The following is a 22,643-nucleotide window of genomic DNA, read 5'->3' on the forward strand; positions in this document are numbered from 1 at the left end:
GTTAGAGAATCCTTTCTCAGTTCTTAATTCTGAGTACAAGAGGTCAAAATATTTATCAGACAAGTGGGAAACTGTAGAACCAGTTGAATGTGTAATTGGCTCAAGATTTGACACAAGGCGAAATAAAAAGACTGGAACATATGATCAGGCAGTTGTTCAAGATAAATTCATGTATGTTCCAGTTTTATCAACATTGGAATCAATATTTAAGAGTCAGCATGTTGGAGAAATGTTGAAAAAATCAGACACTTGTGATTCAAGACGCAGAGATATTTGTGATGGATCTCTATTGAAGACACGCCCTCTTTTTTTCAACAGAAAAGCACACAGTTCAGATCCAAATGTTCTATGATGACTTTGAGGTTGCAAATCCTCTTGGTTCCAAGCGAGGTATTCACAAGTTGGGTGCAGTATATTTTACCTTAAGAAACTTCTCTCCCAAATGGAATTCTTTTTTGGCCAACATACACCTTTGTGCCTTATTTCATGCACAAGATCTGAAACGTTATGGTTTTAGTGAAATTCTTGTTCCTATTGTTCGAGACATTAAAGTGTTAGAGAGCGATGGTATTGAGATTCCACTATTCGGTGGTTATGTTCGTGGTAGTGTGGTACAGGTCACTGGTGATAATTTAGGCTTACATAGCTTGTTTGGTCTGGTGGAGTCTTTCAGTGCAAGGTACTGTTGCAGGTTTTGTTTAGCTGATAAAGATGACTTTCAAACAGAATTCTCTGAAGATTTCCCCAAAATAGTGTTGCGCACCAAAGACAACCACACTGCTCACTGTCAGGAAATGTCTAATAATCCATTGCTTCCTTATGTTTTTGGTGTAAAGAGTTCATGCTTATTGAATTCACTGACATATTTTCACACAACTGAGAACTTCTCAGTTGATGTGATGCATGATGTTTTGGAAGGAGTGGCCCAGTACAAACTGAAGTTATTGTTTTTGTATTTAAAAGAACAACATCTTACATTGGGAGAAGTGAATTTGAGAATACAAAGTTTTGATTATGGATTCATGGAGAAAAACAATAGGCCAGTAGCTGTGAATTTAGGTGGAGAGTCTAATGATCTGGGACTGAATGCTATTCAGACATGGTGCTTACTGAGGAATGTTCCCCTCATGTTTGGAGATTTGGTAACCTCTACTGACCAACATCGGGGCCTACTACTTTTATTACTACAGATAGTTAACATTGTATTTTCTCCTATGTTATCTCAAGGTATGTGTGTATATTTAAAACATTTGATTGTGGAACACCACAAACTGTTCAAGATGTTGTATCCCCAGAAAAAACTTTTACCAAAGCACCATTTTCTTATCCATTATCCTCGCTGCATCCAAAAAATAGGGCCTGTACTTCATAGTTGGTGCATGCGCTATGAAGGTAAGCACAATTTTTTCAAGAAACTGCTCAAATCATTCAAAAATGTCACCAAAACGCTGGCCAAAAAAACACCAGAATTATATGGCATACATTTGGCAATCTTCAACAACCTTTAGTCGGTTAGACATTGGTCCAGGAAAAATGGTGTCTTTAGATATGGTAAAAGGAGGTTCTGGAATTGCAATAGCAATGCAACTGCCCAATAGAGTTCAAGTTATGAAAGTGAACTGGGCTAAACAGAATGGTATTGTTTACCGCCCGCATTTGGTTATTTGTGGCAAAGTAGTGTCTGAAATGCCTGTGTTTTACCAGATTGAGTCAGTTCTGATAATACATGAGAAACTGGTACTTCTCATTTTGCCATTATGTACAGTAGCCTTTCAAGAACATTTCCATGCTTATGAGTTGACCAGGACAAAGCAAGATTTAGTTGTCTTTCATGTTGACAGCCTGCATTATCCCAGGCCTTTTGACATACAATTGTCGTATGGAGTGAATGACAACTGTCATTACTTACTGTCATTTGTAAGAGTTTGTTATGCTAATAAATGCTGTTACTGTAACCTGTATGTTTGTAGTTATTTTCATAATATAGGATAGATCACAGCCATTTAGAAATATAGCATCATATGATAAATATGAAAAAATAATGAAAATGAAATATTATTACACATTAGAGTGAACTTGGACTAAAAATAACTCTATAAAGTGAAATCATATTACTCTAAACAGTGTGAATAACCCTCAGTGTTAAATATTTTTACACATTTTGTTGTTAATTTTGACACTAAACTGAGTAGAATTAACACTAAAAAGTTAACACTGGCCATAGAGTAAATTTTACCCTAATTTTGAGTGGGACCAAATGTTATCTGAAACAGAGTTAAAATCAACTCTCTAAGTGTAAAATTGACAGTTTTTTACTGTGTGGCCTCATATCAAATGTGAAGGCAGAATGAGTCTACGTTTGACGTTTGTTTATATCTAATCTTCCTTTTCAAACATTTAAACAGCAGCGAGTCTGCAGCTGAGGGAACACAAACTCAAATTGTCGGAACAGGTTTGCTCGTTTCTTGGATTCATTTGGTGATTTATTAAATGTATAACTGTTATTCTAATCTGCTGCTGGGTCTCTTACACTTTTCTTTATGCTGTATATTTTCACGTCTCTGGAATAGTTGGCAGTTAGTCAGCTGGGAAACTCTGCATATCGTGGATATGCTGACCTCGCTCCGTGGTGTACAGGGCCGTTTACCCTCATGATTAATATTCACAATAAAAATATTAGCCGAACATCATGAAGTCTGTATGTGTTTCATAGTGTGGAACAACCTTTGTACAGTTAAAGCCAGCAGTTACTATGTTATGCCTTTTGGTCAAAAGTCAGTAGTTAGTGCATAGTCTGATTAAGTTACATAAGCAAAGTGATAAATAAGTTCAAAGTTAAGAAATATTATAAGTGATTCATGCTAAAAACAGTTAAAATGTATGGGTTTGTAATTTGCTCAGAGTGAGACATCGTTATCACAAGCGATCTTTGTATTGTATGTGCGGAAATGGGAGCGAGGGAGCGCTCTGATCATTAACATATCTTTGACGTATTTTCTCCGTTAATGCCGTGAAAAGTGTTTCGGCAGTATTAAAAGAGTGAACGAGTTCATGTACACGCTAAGAGTGCCCTACACGCTTGTACCTTGGGAAACGTTCGTCTTTGTCAGTATTAATATGTTCAGAGATAACTTTTATATGTGTTTACATGGAGTGAACTGTGATGCTAATGTAACGCACGTGTTAAGCTAGGCTAATCAGTAAGTTGTCATTAAGATGTGTATTAGCTAGCAATTTATTTTCATTTTCTGTATGTTTCAGTTACAAATGAGAAATAGCAAGGAGAAGCCTTGAGAGAGATAAGGCTTTAAAGGATCTTCATTAAAAGCAAGAAAGGCAAGCCTTGTGTGGAAGATCTCCTCTATTTTGTTCGCTAGCTGTCTAGCTTCACATGGTCACGTGTCGTGAGGGCAGCATATACTACATGACAGAAACACCAACGTTATCTCTTTTATGTGTTTATACACAGGTCACGCTGATTACTGAACAAAAACCCAAAGATCAGATGTTAAACAGATTTATTTGCTCTCTCTCCTCCTTAAACATGTTTTTAATGTTAGTTATAATTCAGAATTGGCGACTGAAACACGTAGGACACATAACATCAGGAAATAAAACACCGATAAATATAACCTCAGTAAAAGAAGTCAGCGGGGGTTACTACAGCTGTGTACCGGGGCCTGCGCTTTGTCGGTGGGATTGCTTGCGAGGCGAGCGGGTCTATCCCACGCTTTGCCGTGAGACTGGGCAGACGTCTCCGAAATCATCGAAGCACTTTTGCAAAGAGGCTGTATCTTGACAAACCGACCAGACACATGAAGATTAAACCACTACATTCTCGGCTAAAAAAATATTAAAACGGTATTTGGTGACACACAAACAGGGTTTTTCAAAGTTCAGTTCTGTTAGCTTCCACATGCCGGTTGTTGTGTGCTAGAAACAATGGCCACCAGGCCTAAGCAATGGTTTTGACTTGATCAGCGTTAACCCCGCCCCCTGAGTTTGATGGGTGAGGCTGACAGATAAAATTATTTCAAGATGAGAGCCAGGCGCCAGGACTGCCAAAATGAAATAAATAAATATATCATTAAATAATTAATTAAATGTGTCAATAATTAATTAATTAAATGTGTGTTGGCCCTGCGACAGACTGGCGACCTGTCCAGGGTGTACCCCGCCTCTCGCCCTATGACAGCTGGGATAGGCTCCAGCGCCCCCCGCGACCCTGAAAAGGATAAGCGGAAGCGAATGGATGGATGGATGGAATAATTAATTAAAATGTGAAATACATAAATAATTAATTAAACGTGTCAATAATTAATTAATTACATGTGTCATAACTATTTATTTAATTAATTAATTCCAATTTTAATTAATTATTGCCACATTTAATTCATTGCACACTCAGATGTGTGTGTGTTCTGCACGGCGTCGGCTGCACGGCGTCAATGCATTAGCGCCGTGATTACAGCCGGATTGGCGTCCTTGCGGTGGTGCCGTAATGTTTGGTGATAAGAAAAAATTCCAAATAATTCTGGCTATAGATTTTGTTTGGGCAAACAAACGTACTAATAATTGACATCAAAGAGAGACAAAATGGCAAAGATGAAGAAAGTCGAAGAAGATCTGGAAGAGATTAAGCATTCACTTAATTCGTTGACGTCGGAAATTGAAAAAGTAAATAAGCAACAAGGAATATTAATGTCGATGATGGAGCAAATCAAAGAACTAAAAGATCTGGTCAAGGAGAAAGATAAGACAATCCATTTTTTGGAAAGGAAGGTGGACGACCTAGAACAGCAGGCTCGACTCGAGGAAATGGTCATTACAGGTCTGGAAACTAAACACAGAACATATGCGAGAGTTACCGAATCTGGGACTGGTGCAAAACGAGGAGAGGACGTGCCCCCGATGGAGGAGCTACAATCGTTGGAACGGCAGGTTGTGGAATTCTTTTCGAGTAAAAATCTTCCCCTGCATAGTAACAATATATCTGCATGCTATACTCTTCCTAGAAGGCACAAAAATGCTCCTCCAGCAATTGTAGTGAGATTTGTTAATCGAAAACACAAAGTAGAATTGCTGAGACGGTCCAGCCTTTTGAAAGGAAGTGGAGTATATCTGAATGAACATCTTACAAAAAGAAATGCAGATATTGCAAGACAAGCTCGTATTTTACGGAAGGAGAAAAAGATTCAAGCAACCTGGACCAGGAATTGCAAAGTGATGATTAAACTGAATGGAACACCAGAAGAAGCCAAGGTTGTAACGATTAAGGAACTTGAGGAATTGGACAATTATACGTGATAATATGATTAAGATAGACAAATGGTTGCGACCAATTATGGCTATAACTAGTTTATTTTTGGCAAGGTCAAATGCTACTTCGGGAGGAAAAGGACAAAAGGAAATTGTAAAATTGGATATGGAAGATAACAAGATCAGCGGACTTTAAAATATGTTGATAAATGAATGTGAGATTGCTTAGGATCTTTTCTTTCCTTTTTCAGTTTTTTTTCTTTTTTTTTTTCTCCTTCTTTTCTCTTTTTTTGTTTCCTTCTCTTTCTTATGAGGTAATAGATAGCGCTAGAATAATTTATGCATTATGTTTGACGACACAGATTATAAATCATATGATTTTGAAGTAGGTATTGACCCTGAAAGGAATGTGCTTAATACAATTAATGTCACATGTGATTATTTTACAGAGGAGCAATTCAGGGATAAGGTTGATATAGCCAATACATTTTCTTTAATTCATATTAACTGCAGAAGTCTTTATAGAAGTTTTGCTTCGATTGAAGATTTTCTGTATAGTCTGAGAGGCAAGTTTCAAATAATTGCTCTGTCTGAAACATGGTTAGATGAGAATAAGGGTTGTAATTTTTGTATTGAAGGATACGATTTGTACTTTGTGAATAGAATTAAGACAAAGGCAGGAGGGGTGGCACTTTTCGTTAATTGTGATTTGAAATGTAAAAAAGTTGAATGTATGTCTGTTGTTATGGATGATTTAATGGAGTCTGTGACAGTAGAATTGGATATAGAAAAGAGAAGTAATATAATTGTAACGTGTATATATAGGAAACCGGGATCACAGATTGAGTTATTTACAGAAGCAGTAGAAAATTTATTGAGTAAGGTTAAGGGAAATAAGACTGTATGTTTGTGTGGTGATTACAATATTGATCTTTGTAAAGTGACAAATGATAAGGCTTCGTCAGATTTTTTTGAACTATTATATGGTAAAGGATTTTATCCTTTAATTATAAAGCCGAGTAGAATAACGGAGAAATCAGAAACACTAATTGATCATATTTTTATTAATAGTTTGGAGAATAATATTGAAAGTGGCCTCATCATAAATGATATAAGCGATCATCTACCAGTCTTTTTTATTTTCGATTTAAATATGAAAAGAAAGAAAGAAGCTAGTTTTGTGAGTTATAGAAGGTTAAGAAATGATGAAGCAATTAATAGGTTTAGACAAGATCTCATGGAAACGGACTGGAAGGAGGTTTATGTTAATGAGGTCAACATTGCATACGGAGTATTTCTAAATATATATTTGGCCTTGTATGATAAACATTGTCCATTGATATCATTTAAGCATAAGAAAAAGAATATAAATAGGAAACCTTGGATAACTAAGGGTCTTGCAAATGCGTGTAAAAAGAAAAATAATTTATATAGGGAGTATATAATATATAGAACTAAAAACGCGGAAATGAAATATAAACTATATAAAAATAAGTTGGTATTAATATTGAGGAAAGCTAAGAAAGATTACTATAATAAAGTTTTTCAGGAAAACAAAAATAATATTAAGGGCATTTGGAATATTTTTAAAGAGGTATTGGGTAATAAGAACACACCCAAAGTTCGGCCTAATTATTTTATTAATAATAATCAAGTTGTTAAAGATAAGACCGAAGTAGCAAACGAATTCAATTCTTTTTTTGTAAATGTTGGACCTACTTTAGCAAATCTAATCAGGAAAAATGATGATCCAGGAGATGAGGAAGCCTGGATAGGTGATAATAGAATGGTTAATTCCATATTCTTAGCCGATACTACCATAAAAGAAATAGTAGCAATCGTAAAAAATTGTAAAAATAAAAAATCTACTGATTGTGATGGTATAGACATGGTCATAATTAAAAAGACAATAGATTGTATAAGTACTCCTCTTTGTTATATTTTTAATCTTTCGCTACAGTCAGGAGTATTCCCTGACAGAATGAAAGTGGCAAAAGTAATACCATTATATAAATCAGGAGATAAGCATAGTTTTAACAATTATAGGCCAGTGTCTCTTTTATCACAGTTTTCAAAATTGCTAGAAAAACTCTTTGCACAAAGACTTGATAGTTTTATTGAAAAATATCAACTAATACATGAAAACCAATTTGGATTTCGTAAAAATAGGTCAACGGCATTAGCGTTGTTGACTTTTATTGAAGATATTTCATCTGCAACACATAATAATAAATACACAGTGGGAGTATTTGTTGATTTAAAAAAAGCTTTTGATACGATACAACATTCTATGTTGATTTCTAAATTGTATAACTATGGAGTGAGAGGAGTAGCATTGAATTGGTTAATGAGTTATTTAGAGAATAGGTTGCAATATGTTTATTATTTTGGCAATACTTCTGAAAGACTGAAGATTGTATGTGGTGTTCCTCAAGGTTCTATTTTGGGACCTAAACTCTTTAATTTATATATTAATGATATTTGTGACGTATCTAAAAGGTTAAATTCGATTTTATTTGCAGATGACACAAATTTTTATTGCTCTGGAGAGAATTTGAAAGACTTGGTTGAAATTATGACTTCTGAGATGTTAAGAATAAAAAAATGGTTTGATGTAAATAAATTATCTTTGAATCTGACAAAAACGAAATATATGATATTTGGCAATCGTGTAAAGGAGGATAAAGTCATTATGTTTATAGAGGAAGAATTGATTGAAAGAGTTACTGAATTTCGTTTTTTGGGTGTAATAGTGGATGAGAATTTGACATGGAAATCTCATATTGAACATATTAGAAAGAAAATGGTCAAAAGTATTTATATTTTGGGTAGTATAAGAGATTTATTAAATTATAAAACAATGCGTATTTTATATTTTTCTTTGTTTTTTTCATATATCAACTATTGTGTTGAAGTTTGGGGGAATACATATGAGAATACCATAAAACCTTTAAACCTATTACAGAAGAAAGTTATACGAATAATTCATAATGTTAAATATAGAGAACATACAAATAAATTATTTATAGAATCAAAATTATTAAAATTAGGAGATTTAGTGAAATTACGGACATTATTAATTATGTTTAAGGCTAAAAATAATATTTTGCCTTTTAAGTTACAAAGAGTATTTTTGATGTGTTCAAGGGGAGAAGAGAATAGAAGGAAATTTTATTTTAAACATCAGTTAGCCAGGACTACACAAAGATTAATGAGCACAACGGTTAGGGGTATAAGACTGTGGAATTCACTTCATTATAATTTAAAGAATTGTATAAATTTACAATGTTTTAAAAAGTGTTATATGTTTAAAACGATAACTCAGTATGAAGAATGCGAATGAATGTGATGTTGGTTTGGGATTCGACCGGAGAGAAATGTCAATATTAGTTTGTTCCTGATTTTTGGTGCCCACCGGTGATATAAGTTCGATGGTAGATAGGGGGCAGGGTTTAATAAGAATATTTTCTTCTTCCTGCTCCTTTTCACACATGGTTGTTGTGTTTTGTTGACAGAAGATGTGGTTGTTTTGTTTGATTGTAGTACCAAGTGTGAAATAAATAAAAATGAAATGAAATGAAATGAAATTATTTAATGGTGTATTTAATTAATTCATTATGGCAGTCCTGGCGCTCCATAGGCACCAGCGCCAGAGGTGAGGTTGAATACAAAGACTGTCCTCTGGACACCGTATAACATGCCCGATCCCAAGGCCCTATATGTATGTGTTATGAGAGTGTGAGTAATGTGGATGTCTAGGTTGTGGAATAAAATCAGTCTGCTGATAAAACAGTGAGCACAGTGAGAAGATCTTCACTGAGCTGATCCATCTCATCTCATAAAATTGAGGCACAGGTGACCAGGAGGGGACAGAGGGGGAACGACCTTTTATTGCTTTTTTCTACAACAATTTCTTAGTTCAGCTGCAGTATTTGATATCCTGTAATGACTAAAATGATAATTTAAACTAATTTACATAAAAAGATTGTCTTTTAAATGTTAAGTTTATTTAACAACTTTAAAGGCTGAGCAGTGCTATTTTTAAATGAAAAACTCACAGGCTCACATGTTCCAGGATTGAATTAGTGTCTGATAACCCTCCCTCTTCCTGCTCTCTAACTCAGCACCTCCTCTCTGTCCACATGTTCCCTTGTTCCCTCCCCTTCTGATCTGCAGTTTGAAGATGGGTGCAACCAACATGTGGTGACGTATAAGAGCTGACAGATCCCATTCGCTACAGAAACCTATGTTGTTTAGATCAGAGCAGTTTCAGTTCTGAGGAAGTGAAACTCACACAGTCACTGACACTGTTGGGTGAAATGGCGCAGAAAAGTGTTCAGCTGGACCGAGAAACCTTCTCTTGTTCGATCTGTTTGGATCTACTGAAGGATCCGGTGGCTCTTCCCTGTGGACACAGCTACTGCATGAAGTGTATTGAAAGCTTCTGGGATGAAGAGGAAAAGAAGAAAATCTACAGCTGCCCTCAGTGCCGGAGGACTTTCACAGCGAGGCCTGTCCTGGTGAAAAACACCATGTTAGCAGTTTTAGTGGAGGAGCTGAAGAAGACTGGACTCCAAGCTGCTCCTGCTGATCACTGCTATGCTGGACCTGAAGATGTGGCCTGTGATTTCTGCACTGGAAGAAAAATGAAAGCCTTCAAGTCCTGTTTATTCTGTCTGGCATCTTACTGTGAGAAACACCTTCAGCCTCATTATGATGTGGCTCCATTAAAGAAACACAAGCTGGTGGAGCCCTCCAAGAAGCTCCAGGAGAACATCTGCTCTCGTCATGATGAGGTGATGAAGATGTTCTGCCGTACTGATCAGCAGAGTATCTGTTATCTCTGCTCTGTGGATGAACATAAAGGCCACGACACAGTCTCAGCTGCAGCAGAAAGGACTGAGAGGCAGAGAGAGCTGGAGGTGAGTCGACAAAACATCCAGCAGAGAATCCAGGACAGAGAGAAAGATGTGAAGCTGCTTCAACAGGAGGTGGAGGCCATCAATCAGTCTGCTGATCAAACAGTGGAGCACAGTGAGAAGATCTTCACTGAGCTGATCCATCTCATCCAGAAAAGAAGCTCTGATGTGAAGCAGCAGATCAGATCCCAGCAGGAAACTGAAGTGAGTCGAGTCAAAGAGCTTCAGGAGAAGCTGGAGCAGGAGATCACTGAGCTGAAGAGGAAAGATGCTGAGCTGAAGCAGCTCTCACACACAGAGGATCACATCCAGTTTCTACACAACTACCCCTCACTGTCAGCACTCAGTGAGTCTACAGACTCATCCAGCATCAATATCCGTCCTCTGAGCTACTTTGAGGATGTGACAGCAGCTGTGTCAGAGGTCAGAGATAAACTACAGGACATTCTGAGAGAGGAACGGACAAACATCTCACTGACAGTCACTGAAGTGGATGTTTTACTGTCACAACCAGAGCCAAAGACCAGAGCTGGATTCTTAAAATATTCATGTGAAATCACACTGGATCCAAACACAGCAAACAAAGAGCTGTTATTATCAGAGGGGAACAGAAAAGCAACATATATGGAACAACAACAGTCTTATTGTGATCATCCAGACAGATTCAATGAATGGTCTCAGGTCCTGAGTAGAGAGAGTCTGACTGGACGTTGTTACTGGGAGGTGGAGTGGAGAGGGGGAGGAGGTTATGTAGCAGTCGCATACAAGAATATCAGCAGAAAAGGAGATGAATGTGGATTTGGATGTAATGACAAATCTTGGTCATTAGATTGTTACAACAACAGTTTTACATTTTCGTACAACAACATTGAAACTCCTGTCTCAGGTCCTCGTTCCTCCAGAGTAGGAGTGTACCTGGATCACAGAGCAGGTATTTTGTCCTTCTACAGCGTCTCTGAAACCATGACTCTCCTCCACAGAGTCCAGACCACATTCACTCAGCCGCTCTATGCTGGACTGATGTTTTACTATGATTATGGAGACACTGCTGAGTTGATTAAAGTGAAATAGACTGAAGTCTTTCATATTGTTGTAAGTTTAAATCTGTATTTTAGTTCCCTTTTAGTTTCTCTCCATCATTATTGTGGTATTTATGTGCTGCACATAAATCAGATGTCAGTCAAACATTATGGGCAGTACCTCGACATCTTCAACATGTTGTCTTGATGTTTTTACGTTTTATAGGTGGAGCTCTTTCCTGTGTCTGTTCAGCCATGGAGACTATCAATGCTTATGGATATTTTTATTTGAAAAATTTCTCCACATGACAACATAAACTTCTCTATCTTCTAAATGTTTACTGAATATTTTTCTTAGGTATTTGTATGTTGTTGTTTCTCTTCACTGATCTTAACAGAGAAGTCTACAGACCTTCCTTTATCACACAGATTTTATTCTCATTTGTACATTTATAAAGAAAACAATTAATTACAGAGCAATAAGAAATTTTAAGAAAGTGCACTATATCATAATTTATAGTAAAGTGTATTAAAGCATCGTTAGTTAGTCACTTATTTAGTTTGGAGCTGTATCATCTGACACTGTAGAAACATTTCCTCCAGCTTCAGCACAGAATGTTAAAAACAGAACTATTAATGAGAACAAACAGTAGGAACACAGTATCAGCAAACATCATGGCTTAAAATGGAGAGTAAAAATCTAAAAAGAAATAAACAAATTAGTAAAAAGGATTTCCTGTTGACATGTTATTGGTCCTATCTTGTCTGCAGCACCTCCAGGATGCTTCTTATATGTTTCTGGTTATTTTTGCACCAATTTTAGTTTTTGTCAGTAGGAAGTTCAAGTTCAACTCAGTGTGTTTGTTTGTTTTTTTTCAAACTGATGCCTGACCTTGAACACCAAACATCTGTCAATAAAGCAATGATATAAAATGCTTATATTAGTACTGAAAAACTGCATATCCACTTTACAAATATAAATAATGATATAAATCCACAGCTGAACTGGAGGAGCAGCTGATCTAGTTCACTCATGTGTTTCTGGACTAAGAGTTGGAGCAAATACCTTATGATTCAGTGATGTTTGTTTTTGTTCAATATTTTGTAGATCCAAGAGTGAGTTTGACTCATGATGATGATGTTCCGAATGAAACAAAGTTGGTCACAAATTCTTCAAAGCTGTTTATTAAGAATATATTCACTTGGACTCATGAGACAGGCTTGTGATCCAAGGGAGCCATCAACTGGACAATTACTGACATGACAACAAAAAAGCTAAGTACAGAGGGGGGAACAGAGGTGAAAAGACTTGCTTTAAAGGATTGTAATGTTTCCTTTTAAAATAAGTCTCTAAGGTCAGACAAAGGGACAGAAACTCATAGCTTTCTACCAGCCCAATGACAAAACTATAAGTTGTTTTTTAACATCTACTTTTTCATCTATTTGGCAGTCACAGTGAAAAGTATAAACATTGGCACGCTTTGTCTTGTGATTCTGCTGTTCGTAAAAAATGACCATGCGCAAAGTACCAGACTTTAAGGCTTTGACTTGATGCCAATGGCCTGAGGAGGACAGTATTACCCTTGGACATGTGTAGTCTGCCGTCTACTCAATAGAAGAAGAAGAAGCGCGGAAATGGCACAACTGTCTTCAGTTTCTGGGAGAGTTTAACAATGAGAGACTGATGATGCAGAAGAAATCTCCGTGGTTAAAAACATTAAAAACAGTCGTCCAGGATGATGAGATCCGCCACTGGCTCAGACTGCTGTATATCAGCCGGAGACCCGAGATGAAGTCACGCAGCAGGTATGTAAAACTGTGATGTTCTCAATGAACTAACACAGGAACGATCTGAGCTCAGTCTGTAAGCTAACAGGCTAAAATCAGAGAGCAGCTAATCAAACAAGTGCGTCCGTTTTTTTTAAAGGTAAACTTTTAACAATAGACTTTCATGAGACACATCAAAACCAAACAGGGAGGGAAAGCTTCGGTTTTCTGCACTGTGCCACAGTTCGCTGTCTGCTTCGGTTCACGACGCCTCACTCCGGGGCTACAGACAGTTCTCTGCCGCCTGTGGTGCTCCTCACCTCCGTCTGCACCCACAGACTTCCCGAGGTGGAGGCAGGCCGGCAGGGACTTTGAGAGATGGGCTTTACTTTTAAAAATAGCCCTTAATCAGGGTCTAACTCACTAAAAGATGGCCACATGTCTCTCTCCAACTTAATCTCTTTCTTTTAAGTAATTGTTTTTCATTGAAATGAAATTAATTGTTCAATAAAATGATTACATTTATAATTTAGTTAAAGTTAAATGAATCAAGGTGATTTTGACTTTGCTAGTTAACAGGAAGAGAAACAAACTTACACAGGATAAAATGAAATTTGGACCCAGCAGAAAAAGTCAGATCACAGACAAACAGAAACATTCCTCTTTGGCTAAAATAAAATGCAGATTATTGCTCATCTGCAGTTTTAATCATGGTGAATAATTTATGATTCAGCCAAGTAAGATTCTTCTGTGTGGAGGTTTTTCCCCTGTCAAAAGGCATTGACCATTACCTTCATCTAAACATGGAATTTAAGTCATGTAGTTGCCGTTGTTTGTTTTTAAAGAGGTCATAATATTTTTGTGATGGTAGAAATTTATCTTCAAAGTAATAGTTATAAAGTGAATTAATAAGACTTTCCAACAAAGAGAGGGAGTCACATGGTGCTTCTGAAACATTTGTACAAACCTCTCTCACATATGTGAGCAACATGCTCACAGTGTACAGCCCTGCTGACTGAGGCTGCACCTTTACCTGTCTAATCTTTTTCTTTTTACTTTGTTCCTCAAGTCCCACATCAACATGAAGTGTAAGGAGGAGGAAGATCTGGCTGGCCAGCAGGTCTGGAAGCAGGAGAGGAACTTCAATCTGGACCAGGAGGACACAGATCCCCCACAGATCAAAGAGGAACAGGAGGAACTCTGCATCAGTCAAGAGGGAGAACAGCTTGTAGTGAAACACGAGGATGAAGGCATCGTCGTCTGGAGCGGGGAAGAGCGGCTCAGACAGCTGCATAACATCTGGAAACCTGAGAAAGATTTACAGACCAGCGGTAAAACTGTAATGGCTTTTCTGAAGTGTTAACATTAATATTAAACCTACAGTTTGTATCAGTCAGATCTATTTAATGTGTATTCGTGAAAACATGACAGGGAGTTTTAAATGGACTGGTTCTTATATAGCGCTTTTCTACTCAATCTTGAGCACTCAAAGCGCTTTACAAAACTTGTGCATTCACCCACTCACTCCCATTCGCACAAGCACATTTTTCTTAGTGCTTTCTACCAACATTCAGACACACATTCCACAGATCAAAGAGCAACTTGAGGCAACTTGGAGTTAGTATCTTGCCCAAGGATATTTGAAATGCAGACTAGGTGAAGCCGGGAATCGAACCGATCAGTAGATGATCTGCTCTACCGCCTGAGCTACAGCCACCCCCAATAGTGAAGATTATTTTGAAAAATATCAAGATGTAGATCAGTTTCGAGATCAACTCCAAAATAGATCATCAGTCAGTCAGTAATAAGTGAGTTCTTTTTTGTTTGAAAGGTTTTTTTTACTCTTAATGTTGCTGAAAAATGTCAGAACTCAAGTTCTCATTTGCATCAGAGTGCACAAATAACTTCATTTTTACACACTTTTAATTTCACCTGCAAATGTGAGCAACATGCCCTCATTACAGACTTTAACTAAAACTTTATCTTCTCAGAAGTGTTTTTCTATAATTACATTTTTTTTATTGTTCGTTTAGACCTCCACCAGCAAACTGCCTGTAAGGAGGAGGAGTTTGTCGCCAATCAGCAGGAGAGGAACTCAAGTCTGGACCAGGAGGACCCAGATCCTCCACAGATTAAAGAGGAACAGGAGGAACTCTGCACCAGTCAGGAGCTGGAGGAGATTGTACTGAAGCAGGAGATCAATAGTTTTATGGTGACTTCTAGTTTTGAGGAAAGTGACCTCAGTGAATCAGAACCAAACGATGACCAGCTCCTTGCTCTTAACTTTCCTGAACCAGAGCTTGAGGAACAGGAAGAAAACCAGCATGTGGACTCGGGATCAACTAGAAATGCGGAGCTGAAGAAAAGGAGACGTCACAAAAACCGAACAGATAAGTCTCGGAGTGAAACTGATACAAGTAAAAAATCTGGAAGCTGTGACACTTGTGGAAAAACTTTTCAGTGTAAATCCAACCTGACGAGACACATGAGAGTTCACACAAGTGAGAAGCCACATTCTTGTAGCACCTGTGGGAAAAGATTCATTTGGAAATCAGGATTGGAAACTCACGTAAGGATCCACACAGGCGAGAAGCCATATTTTTGCATCACCTGTGGGAAAAGATTTAATAAGAAATCCGGATTTGAAAGTCACGTGAGAATCCACACAGGCGAGAAGCCGTATTTCTGTAGCACATGTGGGAAAAGATTTGGTAAGAAATCAGGACTAGAAACTCATTTGAGAATCCACACCGGTGAGAAAGCGTATTCTTGCAACGTCTGTAGGAAAGAGTTTAGAGACTTGTCGACTATGAAAAGTCACAGAAGGATCCACACAGGTGAGAAACCATATATTTGTAGCTCCTGTGGGGAAAGATTCAGTTGGAAATCAGGACTGAATTTTCATCTAAGGATCCACCTGAGTGACAAACCAAATCACTGCAGCACCCGAGGTAGAAAATGACCTCATGCTCCAAGTCACGGTACATTTCCTGTCCACAGCAGTGAAGGGCACTCTATGTTGTTTGTTCCAGCCCTGACTTTATGTTTCTCTAAGTTTGATATTTTTTTATTGGTCTTTAAAGGTGACACAAATATTTATTGAACATGGATGCTCTTTTAATATTTACCACAGAAACTTGTATTTCTTCTTCAGTATAGAAGAAAACAAACATGAAAATGAGTTTTTCATCACTTGTTCCTTGTAACAACCATGATGTGATTCCTTTTTATCAGCCAATAAATAAGTTTTAATACACAGGACTAAAGATTTAAAAAAGTTCAAGACAAGTATACAATTTTTATTTAAATATGTTTTCTTTGTGATTTATGTTAATGAAGGTTATACTTCAGTATGGCTTTGACCTGGTTGTCCTGGTTATTCTTAGCAACATGTTGCAAGATTTGATTAAAAATTTTTGTGACTAATTTTGTGTATTGTGTAATCCCTGCTAAATAAAAGCAGTTAAATGTGCTATATTGGCTCATGATAAGTGTTTATATCATTTTGCCTAAATGCAAGTAAACTCAATGTTTGCCAACTCTGTGTGTGCAGTTTGCTTCATAAGTACAGTAACAGAACTTAAACTACATGGAGCCTATTTTGATTACATCATTACAGATGTAGATATTATTCATAGTTCATATTTCACAGTGTGCTGCAATCTTCTCCACAGACCTGCATTGCTCTCTGTTCAGACCCGTCATCTTCAAGATGTCCACTAGATGTCGTCAGAGTTCCCCCACTTTCCTCATCTATTGTGTTGCCATTACCTGAGCCTGCTTAAAACCTACAGTCCTTTACATATGGGTTCATTCAGGGTCATGTTTAGTGGGCAGGTTTAGTGCGATGAAGGAAACTCGTTTTCTTTAACTTTACCTCTGAGTAAGTAACTGGAGTAACAGACTCACTGATTCCTCCCCACCTGCTGGACATGAACCAGCTGACTGACACTTGTTTTCATTTTCTCATTCATAAAGTTGCTACCAGTTCAATTCATTTATATTTATATATAGTGCCAAAAAACAACAGTTGCCTCAAGGTGCTTTATATTGTAAGGTAAAGAATGTAAAAACCTCCACAATTGAACAAGCTGAAAAGAGCTGGTCAGTCATTTGTTGTGTTGCAATCGGTTACACTGAGGGAAAAAATTTCACAACTGGATCTCGGAGATAATGTGAATATTTGTGAAAATATGTGAAGATGAGGCTGAAATAACTCTGAGACTCTAAAACATGATGAAATGCTTACATATTGAAATGTGTGTAGTAACATGACCTACAGCTTGTTTAAGAACTCGTGATTTTTTTCCCCTGTTGGCATAAGGTGAAATCCTGCATAAAGGAGGTGACCTTTGCTCCCTGACTCAGACGTGATAAACATGACCCAAATCATTCACGTTGGTGCCAAATAATGTTTTGTTAAAGTTTAACAAGCTTTCCCAGCCTGAAACTGCCAGACAAACAAATCACCTGTTGGAGATGCTGGTTTAGCTCCCTGGGTAAAGTGGGTGACCCAGATGCTAAAGCCCAGCTATGACTCCTGCCTGAGGACTTTTAGTCTTGGTTTGCATCCAACTTTTCTGCCACAATAGTTCAATTTTCTTAATAAAACACCAAATTACAACAAGTTACCTCGAGACAGTTTATATTGAAGGCACTTTATTTGAAGGTAAAGATCCGACAATAATACAGAGAAACAACAGGTAGAAGCAATGGAAGATTGAAAATAACGGTTGTCATTACTTTTCATTCAGTCATATATTAAGATACAGAAACACCATCTGTTGTGTGTAAAGATGAACAGTAGGGGTAGGGTGATTTTCACCAGATCAAAGCCATGGATTCACAATTATGGTTTGGTGCTGTTGAGTACCTGGATAGAAAATGCACATGTGGAATGGTAGAAAGTGTTCAGCATGCTTTGATGATCTGCTTCAAGTATGCTGGGGTGAGCATTACAGACTGCTTCTTAAATTTAATAACCAAATTGCATCAATGGGGAACTATAAATTCTACATTTGGATTTCTGATTATTATTTCTGGCTGATTTTCATTAGATCGACCTGAGTAGGGCAGCGACAGATGTGTGCGGTCCAGAAGTAGAAGAAGAAGAAAGAGGAGAGCAGAAATGATGACATTCTAGGCTCGCTTTTCACCTTTGATGTACTCTTAGCTGGAAGACTTTGGTTTGGTGATGTGTTAGAGATAATTTAGTGGTTGAAGCTACTGTGGACTGACCAGATCTGCCATCAGCTCAGAGTGCTGGATATCACCGCAAACCTGAGACAAAGTCATACAGAACAGGTGTGTAAAACTGTGATGGTGTCAGTGAAATAACACTGACTCATGCAGGACTCTGATAAAAACTCAGCTTGTGGGCTAACAGACTAAAATCAAAGAATGCTTTGATTTTAGTTTGTTAATTTGATTTTAGTCTGAAAAAAGGACAAGTGACGGACAAGGTAAGCGACTCATGTTGTAACTGACGTCAGACGCCGGAGATTGTTGGCGGAAAATTAAAGCAAATGGTAGTTTAGATTTGAACAAATTCATTTAAGCTTCAGTAGGGGAGACCGGGGATAGTTGTAACATTTTTGACATTTCTGTCTGTAAATTGGAGCTCTTTTAAGGTAGTGGATTCAAAATGTAATGCAAAGTATTTACATGTCTCTGCTATTAAATAGTGCAGCTATTTTCTCTGCAGCACAATTACTCATTGCATGGTATGGTCTCAAACACGAAGAGTGAAATGTTACAATTAACCCCCTAGTCTGGGTTAGTTGTAACATATCCTGGGGTGAAATGTAACACAATGAAATAAGGGTACTAACAAAACATTAACATGTAATCTTTGTTTATTCAACACATGAATGCACTTAGAGCCATTTATGTAATTATGTGTGTGTGTGACAGAATGCAGAAATCCAGCTTTTGAACATATTCCAACCCCCCAAAAAAGACAAATTATGGAATTTTCTGCAACTGAATATTTCATTAATTTTGGTTGGTCTTCCTTGAGTTTGGCCTCATTGGCTCAGTGGGCATTATAACCGACAACTCTTGCACCAATTTTGAACATAACAATGAAGCTGAAAAAATGTAGTTGTTCACCAGCATCGCAATTCCATTACTTTTTATCATGGCTTACCTTGGTGTGGTTTGCAAAGTGCTTCAGAAAGATGAGGAAATCTGTTTCTTGCACCCATCCTGATTTATTTCCACTACCAGTACTTCCTACTGGTCCATCTCTGACACAGTGGTCTGCATAATGTATGTGTGGGAACACAAACAGTGGAGGAATTGTGTTGCCAATGGCATTAACCGCATATACAAAAGCGACCAGTGAACCTCTCTCTGCTGATGTCGTTGCCCCAACTTGTTTAATATAAGTTAAAGTAAAAGTGTGGTAAGTTGTAACATCTGCATTATTGTTACAACTAACCCAGACTGTTGCTGTTACAACTGACCCAGACTCCTATAGCCATGAACTAGCTAACATTACAGCCAACGGCTAAAACATTAGCACTAAAGACTTACACAGAATATATCCCCATAGACATACAAATAACATAATTTAAGTTTGATGAGTTTAACTGCAAAGCAGATAATGCTATTAGAAATTGAAATAAAGTAGAAAAACTTACTTTTTTTGATGTTAAATTGTCTGTGTTTGACAAAATGTGCTGATTTTTCACATGTGATAGCAGAACTGAATTGGGCATGCACAGGATGAGTCACATCATTTGAAACTTAGCCTTGATTGGAGAAATTGGAAGTGTTACAACTGACCCACGTTACAACTATCCCCGGTCTCCCCCTATTACCAAGTACACTTATCAATTGTCTTATAACTAACAATATTTGTCTAAATAATCTCCAACACCCTGGAGAACAACGGGGAGAGTTTAGAGACTCTCCAAGATTATATTGATCAGTGCTTTCAGGATCTCGTGATGAAGAAGGCCCAGTGTGCAGCTTCCCCGGCCAAAGCTGAGACGCCGTCGTCGAAAAGACAACGCCCGGCAGATTCCCCCGGCTCAACATCGCCAGCCGGCAAAGATATTGCCGACATACTGGAGTCAATCGACAAGCGATTGTCCAGTTTCGACGCAAGGCTGTCCTTGGTGGAGATTCTTCACCGAGAATTTAAATGCTTGCCAGAATCCCTGGAGTACAGCCAGCAGCAGGTGGAAACGCTTGCTGCTGAAAATGCCACGCTAAGGGAGTCGGTGAAATGTCTCACAGAAAATGTTACCCAGCTCAATAGAGAAAATAAAAAAATAAAAGAAACAGTTATTGATCTACAAGCTCGTAGCATGCGTGATAATCTGGTATTTTCTGGTATTCCAGAAGCCGCTGGAGAGGACGCGGAGACCACGGTAAAAAGCTTCATCAAAATCCACCTGAAGCTGCCGGAGGACACTGTGAAGAACATCGTCTTCGATCGGGTACATCGCCTCGGCCCTATTCGGGCTACGGCCGGGAGACCACGTCCTATCGTGGCCAAATTCGGCCACTTCAAACAAAAACAACAGGTGAAAAGCCGCGGCAGGGAATTAAAAGGAACGGACTTCAGCGTGAACGACCAGTTCCCCAAAGAGATCTTGGAACGACGCAGGGTCCTCTTCCCAATCCGACGCGGCTTCATCCAGAAGGGCTCCCGCGCTGTCATCGCTGTGGACCGGCTGTACGTGGACGGACAGCTCCACCGCGACCCCAACATCACTCCGTGTGTTACTCCCCTCGAGTCGTAATAAAGCTCAACTTGTTCCTTGTGTTTTAACTGACATTTATTTCGGACAGGAGGATTCTTCGACATGCCTTAACATGTAATGATGTCCAACCACAGCCGATACAATGCCGTCAGAACTAAAAAGAAATACAAACTTAAATGAATATTCTTAATAAAGCCCCTAAGCATTATATATGGCGAAACATTCCAACAAAACAATCAATAAAATACACATTACACCTCACACTGCGGTAATTGCACTAGAATATCACGCAACACTAGCATATTTACATACAACGAAAATAAACAAAAGAAAACATTTACCTCATTGGCCTCACTCAAAGGGAATAAAACTTTAATCCTTACATCGTGGGGAGGTCCAAAAAAGGCACTCTTTTATTTATCTTACTATTTACTATCTTACTGTGGACGTGCAAACCTCGTGGCTCGTCTCAATTAGCTTGCTGAGTGTGCCAGCCAAAAATACCCTCTTAGCAACAACAGACGGAACTATAGAAAAGGTTCCTATCTAATTGCACAATTAGTAAAAATAACACATTTAAACATATAAATCCAATGAACAAAACATGAATTACTATTGATTTATTTCTTAATATTTCAACTACTAATTGTTTCAACCTTACATATCTAATAAAATGAACTTAAATGCGAGAGTTGCCTATGACGGCAGCTACACCGTGGCTGTATTAACCTCACACCAGATAAGAATCAGCTACACCATTTCCCTATCCACTCACACTAACTTGCATTAACATCTGTTTAACTTACTAGTATCAAATCGCATCTTAAAGTGTGCTTTCATAGCAGAATTAACACCGTCACTCTCCGTCAGTGATTTAATTGGAATGTTTACGTTTTGTTTGTTTTTTTTTTCTTCTCGTTTTTTTTCTCTCTCTCTTTTCCCCCTCTTGCTTTTATGCTGCTCACCCCTGTCCTTGGTTTCTTTCTTTATTCCTTTCACTGCCTCGATCACCTGCTTCGACACTCATCCACAAACAACACCCTTTATTTCGACACATACACACCATGCGCTCAAGGGCAGCACATTTACTTCAGTCAGACAGCGCACACAGTCGTTTAGGATACACACACTTAAGCCAAGCCTACTCATATTAGTAACTATGCAAACACATAGTCAGACTCAGGGAGCATCTCGCCACACATTTTTTCTCTCTCTCCTTCTTTTTATTTATGAACAAGTGACGTATTCTCTCCACCTGTCTAAGCAACGCACACAGCATACATCCCTATACACAAACATCTATGGGTACACTGAGGTTCATTACATGGAATATAAATGGAGCTGGCTCCAGAGAAAAGAGGTTAAAAATATTTAACCAACTCAAAAAACTACAGGCAGATGTTGTCCTTTTACAAGAGATCCACAGACCTCTTAGAGGTTCGAACGAACTTAAAACACCTGAGTTTCCTAATATGTTCTCAGCTTGTTATAATTCTAGACAAAGGGGAGCAGCAATTTTAATACATAAAAATATTAATTTCACAGTACTCGATACAGTTATAGATCCAGAGGGCAGATTCTTAATCATTAAACTATCTATACTTGATAAAAAGCTATGTATTGCAAGTGTATATGGTCCAAATGTTGATGATCCCTCATTCTTTCACGGTTTTTTCAGTGCACTCTCTGAACACTTAGATGGCACACTTGTTCTTGGAGGCGACCTCAACCTTGGACTAAATGAAGACATGGATAGGCTCAATACAGCGGGAACTCAGCGTAATTGGCAGTCCACAAATATAATCAAACAGTATATGAGCGACTTTGGTCTTTGCGATGCATGGCGCTCCCTTCACCCCACCAGTAAGGAATATACTTTTTTCTCACATGTCCATCACTCCTACTCTCGTCTGGATTATTTTTTGGTCAGCAGCTCACTGCTGAGTGACATTTCAGACACTGAG

The 22,643-nt window shown here is 38.0% G+C and overlaps 2 protein-coding genes across 3 annotated transcripts; both read left to right on the forward strand.

The window, feature by feature from the left end:
• Positions 1–2,760: 2,760 nt before the first annotated feature.
• Positions 2,761–12,047, forward strand: LOC309694516 (tripartite motif-containing protein 16-like). 2 transcript variants are annotated; one of them, XR_014272893.1, is made up of 2 exons: positions 2,761–3,105; positions 3,262–3,406. XR_014272893.1 is itself a non-coding variant. In XM_082514663.1 (2 exons), exon 2 carries the CDS (start codon positions 9,579–9,581, stop codon positions 11,247–11,249), a length of 1,671 nt encoding a protein of 556 aa, XP_082370789.1. In that variant the 5' UTR covers positions 2,761–3,105; positions 9,436–9,578; the 3' UTR covers positions 11,250–12,047. The 2 variants fall into 2 exon arrangements, 1 of the variants encoding a protein (XP_082370789.1); XM_082514663.1 differs by lacking the exon at positions 3,262–3,406 and adding an exon at positions 9,436–12,047.
• A 1,965-nt stretch (positions 12,048–14,012) lies between these two features.
• Positions 14,013–16,503, forward strand: LOC309694550 (uncharacterized protein). The gene is made up of 2 exons (XM_082514732.1): positions 14,013–14,295; positions 14,998–16,503. The coding sequence occupies exons 1-2, from the start codon at positions 14,046–14,048 to the stop codon at positions 15,924–15,926; spliced, it is 1,179 nt and encodes a 392-aa protein (XP_082370858.1). The 5' UTR covers positions 14,013–14,045; the 3' UTR covers positions 15,927–16,503.
• Positions 16,504–22,643: the final 6,140 nt, after the last annotated feature.

This window comes from Aulonocara stuartgranti (assembly GCF_965226115.1).
Source record: "Aulonocara stuartgranti genome assembly, chromosome: 18".
In the NCBI taxonomy this organism is placed as follows: domain Eukaryota; kingdom Metazoa; phylum Chordata; class Actinopteri; order Cichliformes; family Cichlidae; genus Aulonocara; species Aulonocara stuartgranti.

What these genes read in the sequence shown, in the direction of transcription:
- LOC309694516 (XM_082514663.1), top strand. Translation starts at nt 9,579, where the DNA reads ATGGCGCAGAAAAGTGTTCAGCTGGACCGAGAAACCTTCTCTTGTTCG.
- LOC309694550 (XM_082514732.1), top strand. Translation starts at nt 14,046, where the DNA reads ATGAAGTGTAAGGAGGAGGAAGATCTGGCTGGCCAGCAGGTCTGGAAG. An exon ending in GAAAGATTTACAGACCAGCG is followed by an intron (nt 14,296 to 14,997) that starts GTAAAACTGTAA and finishes TTGTTCGTTTAG; the next exon opens with ACCTCCACCAGCAAACTGCC.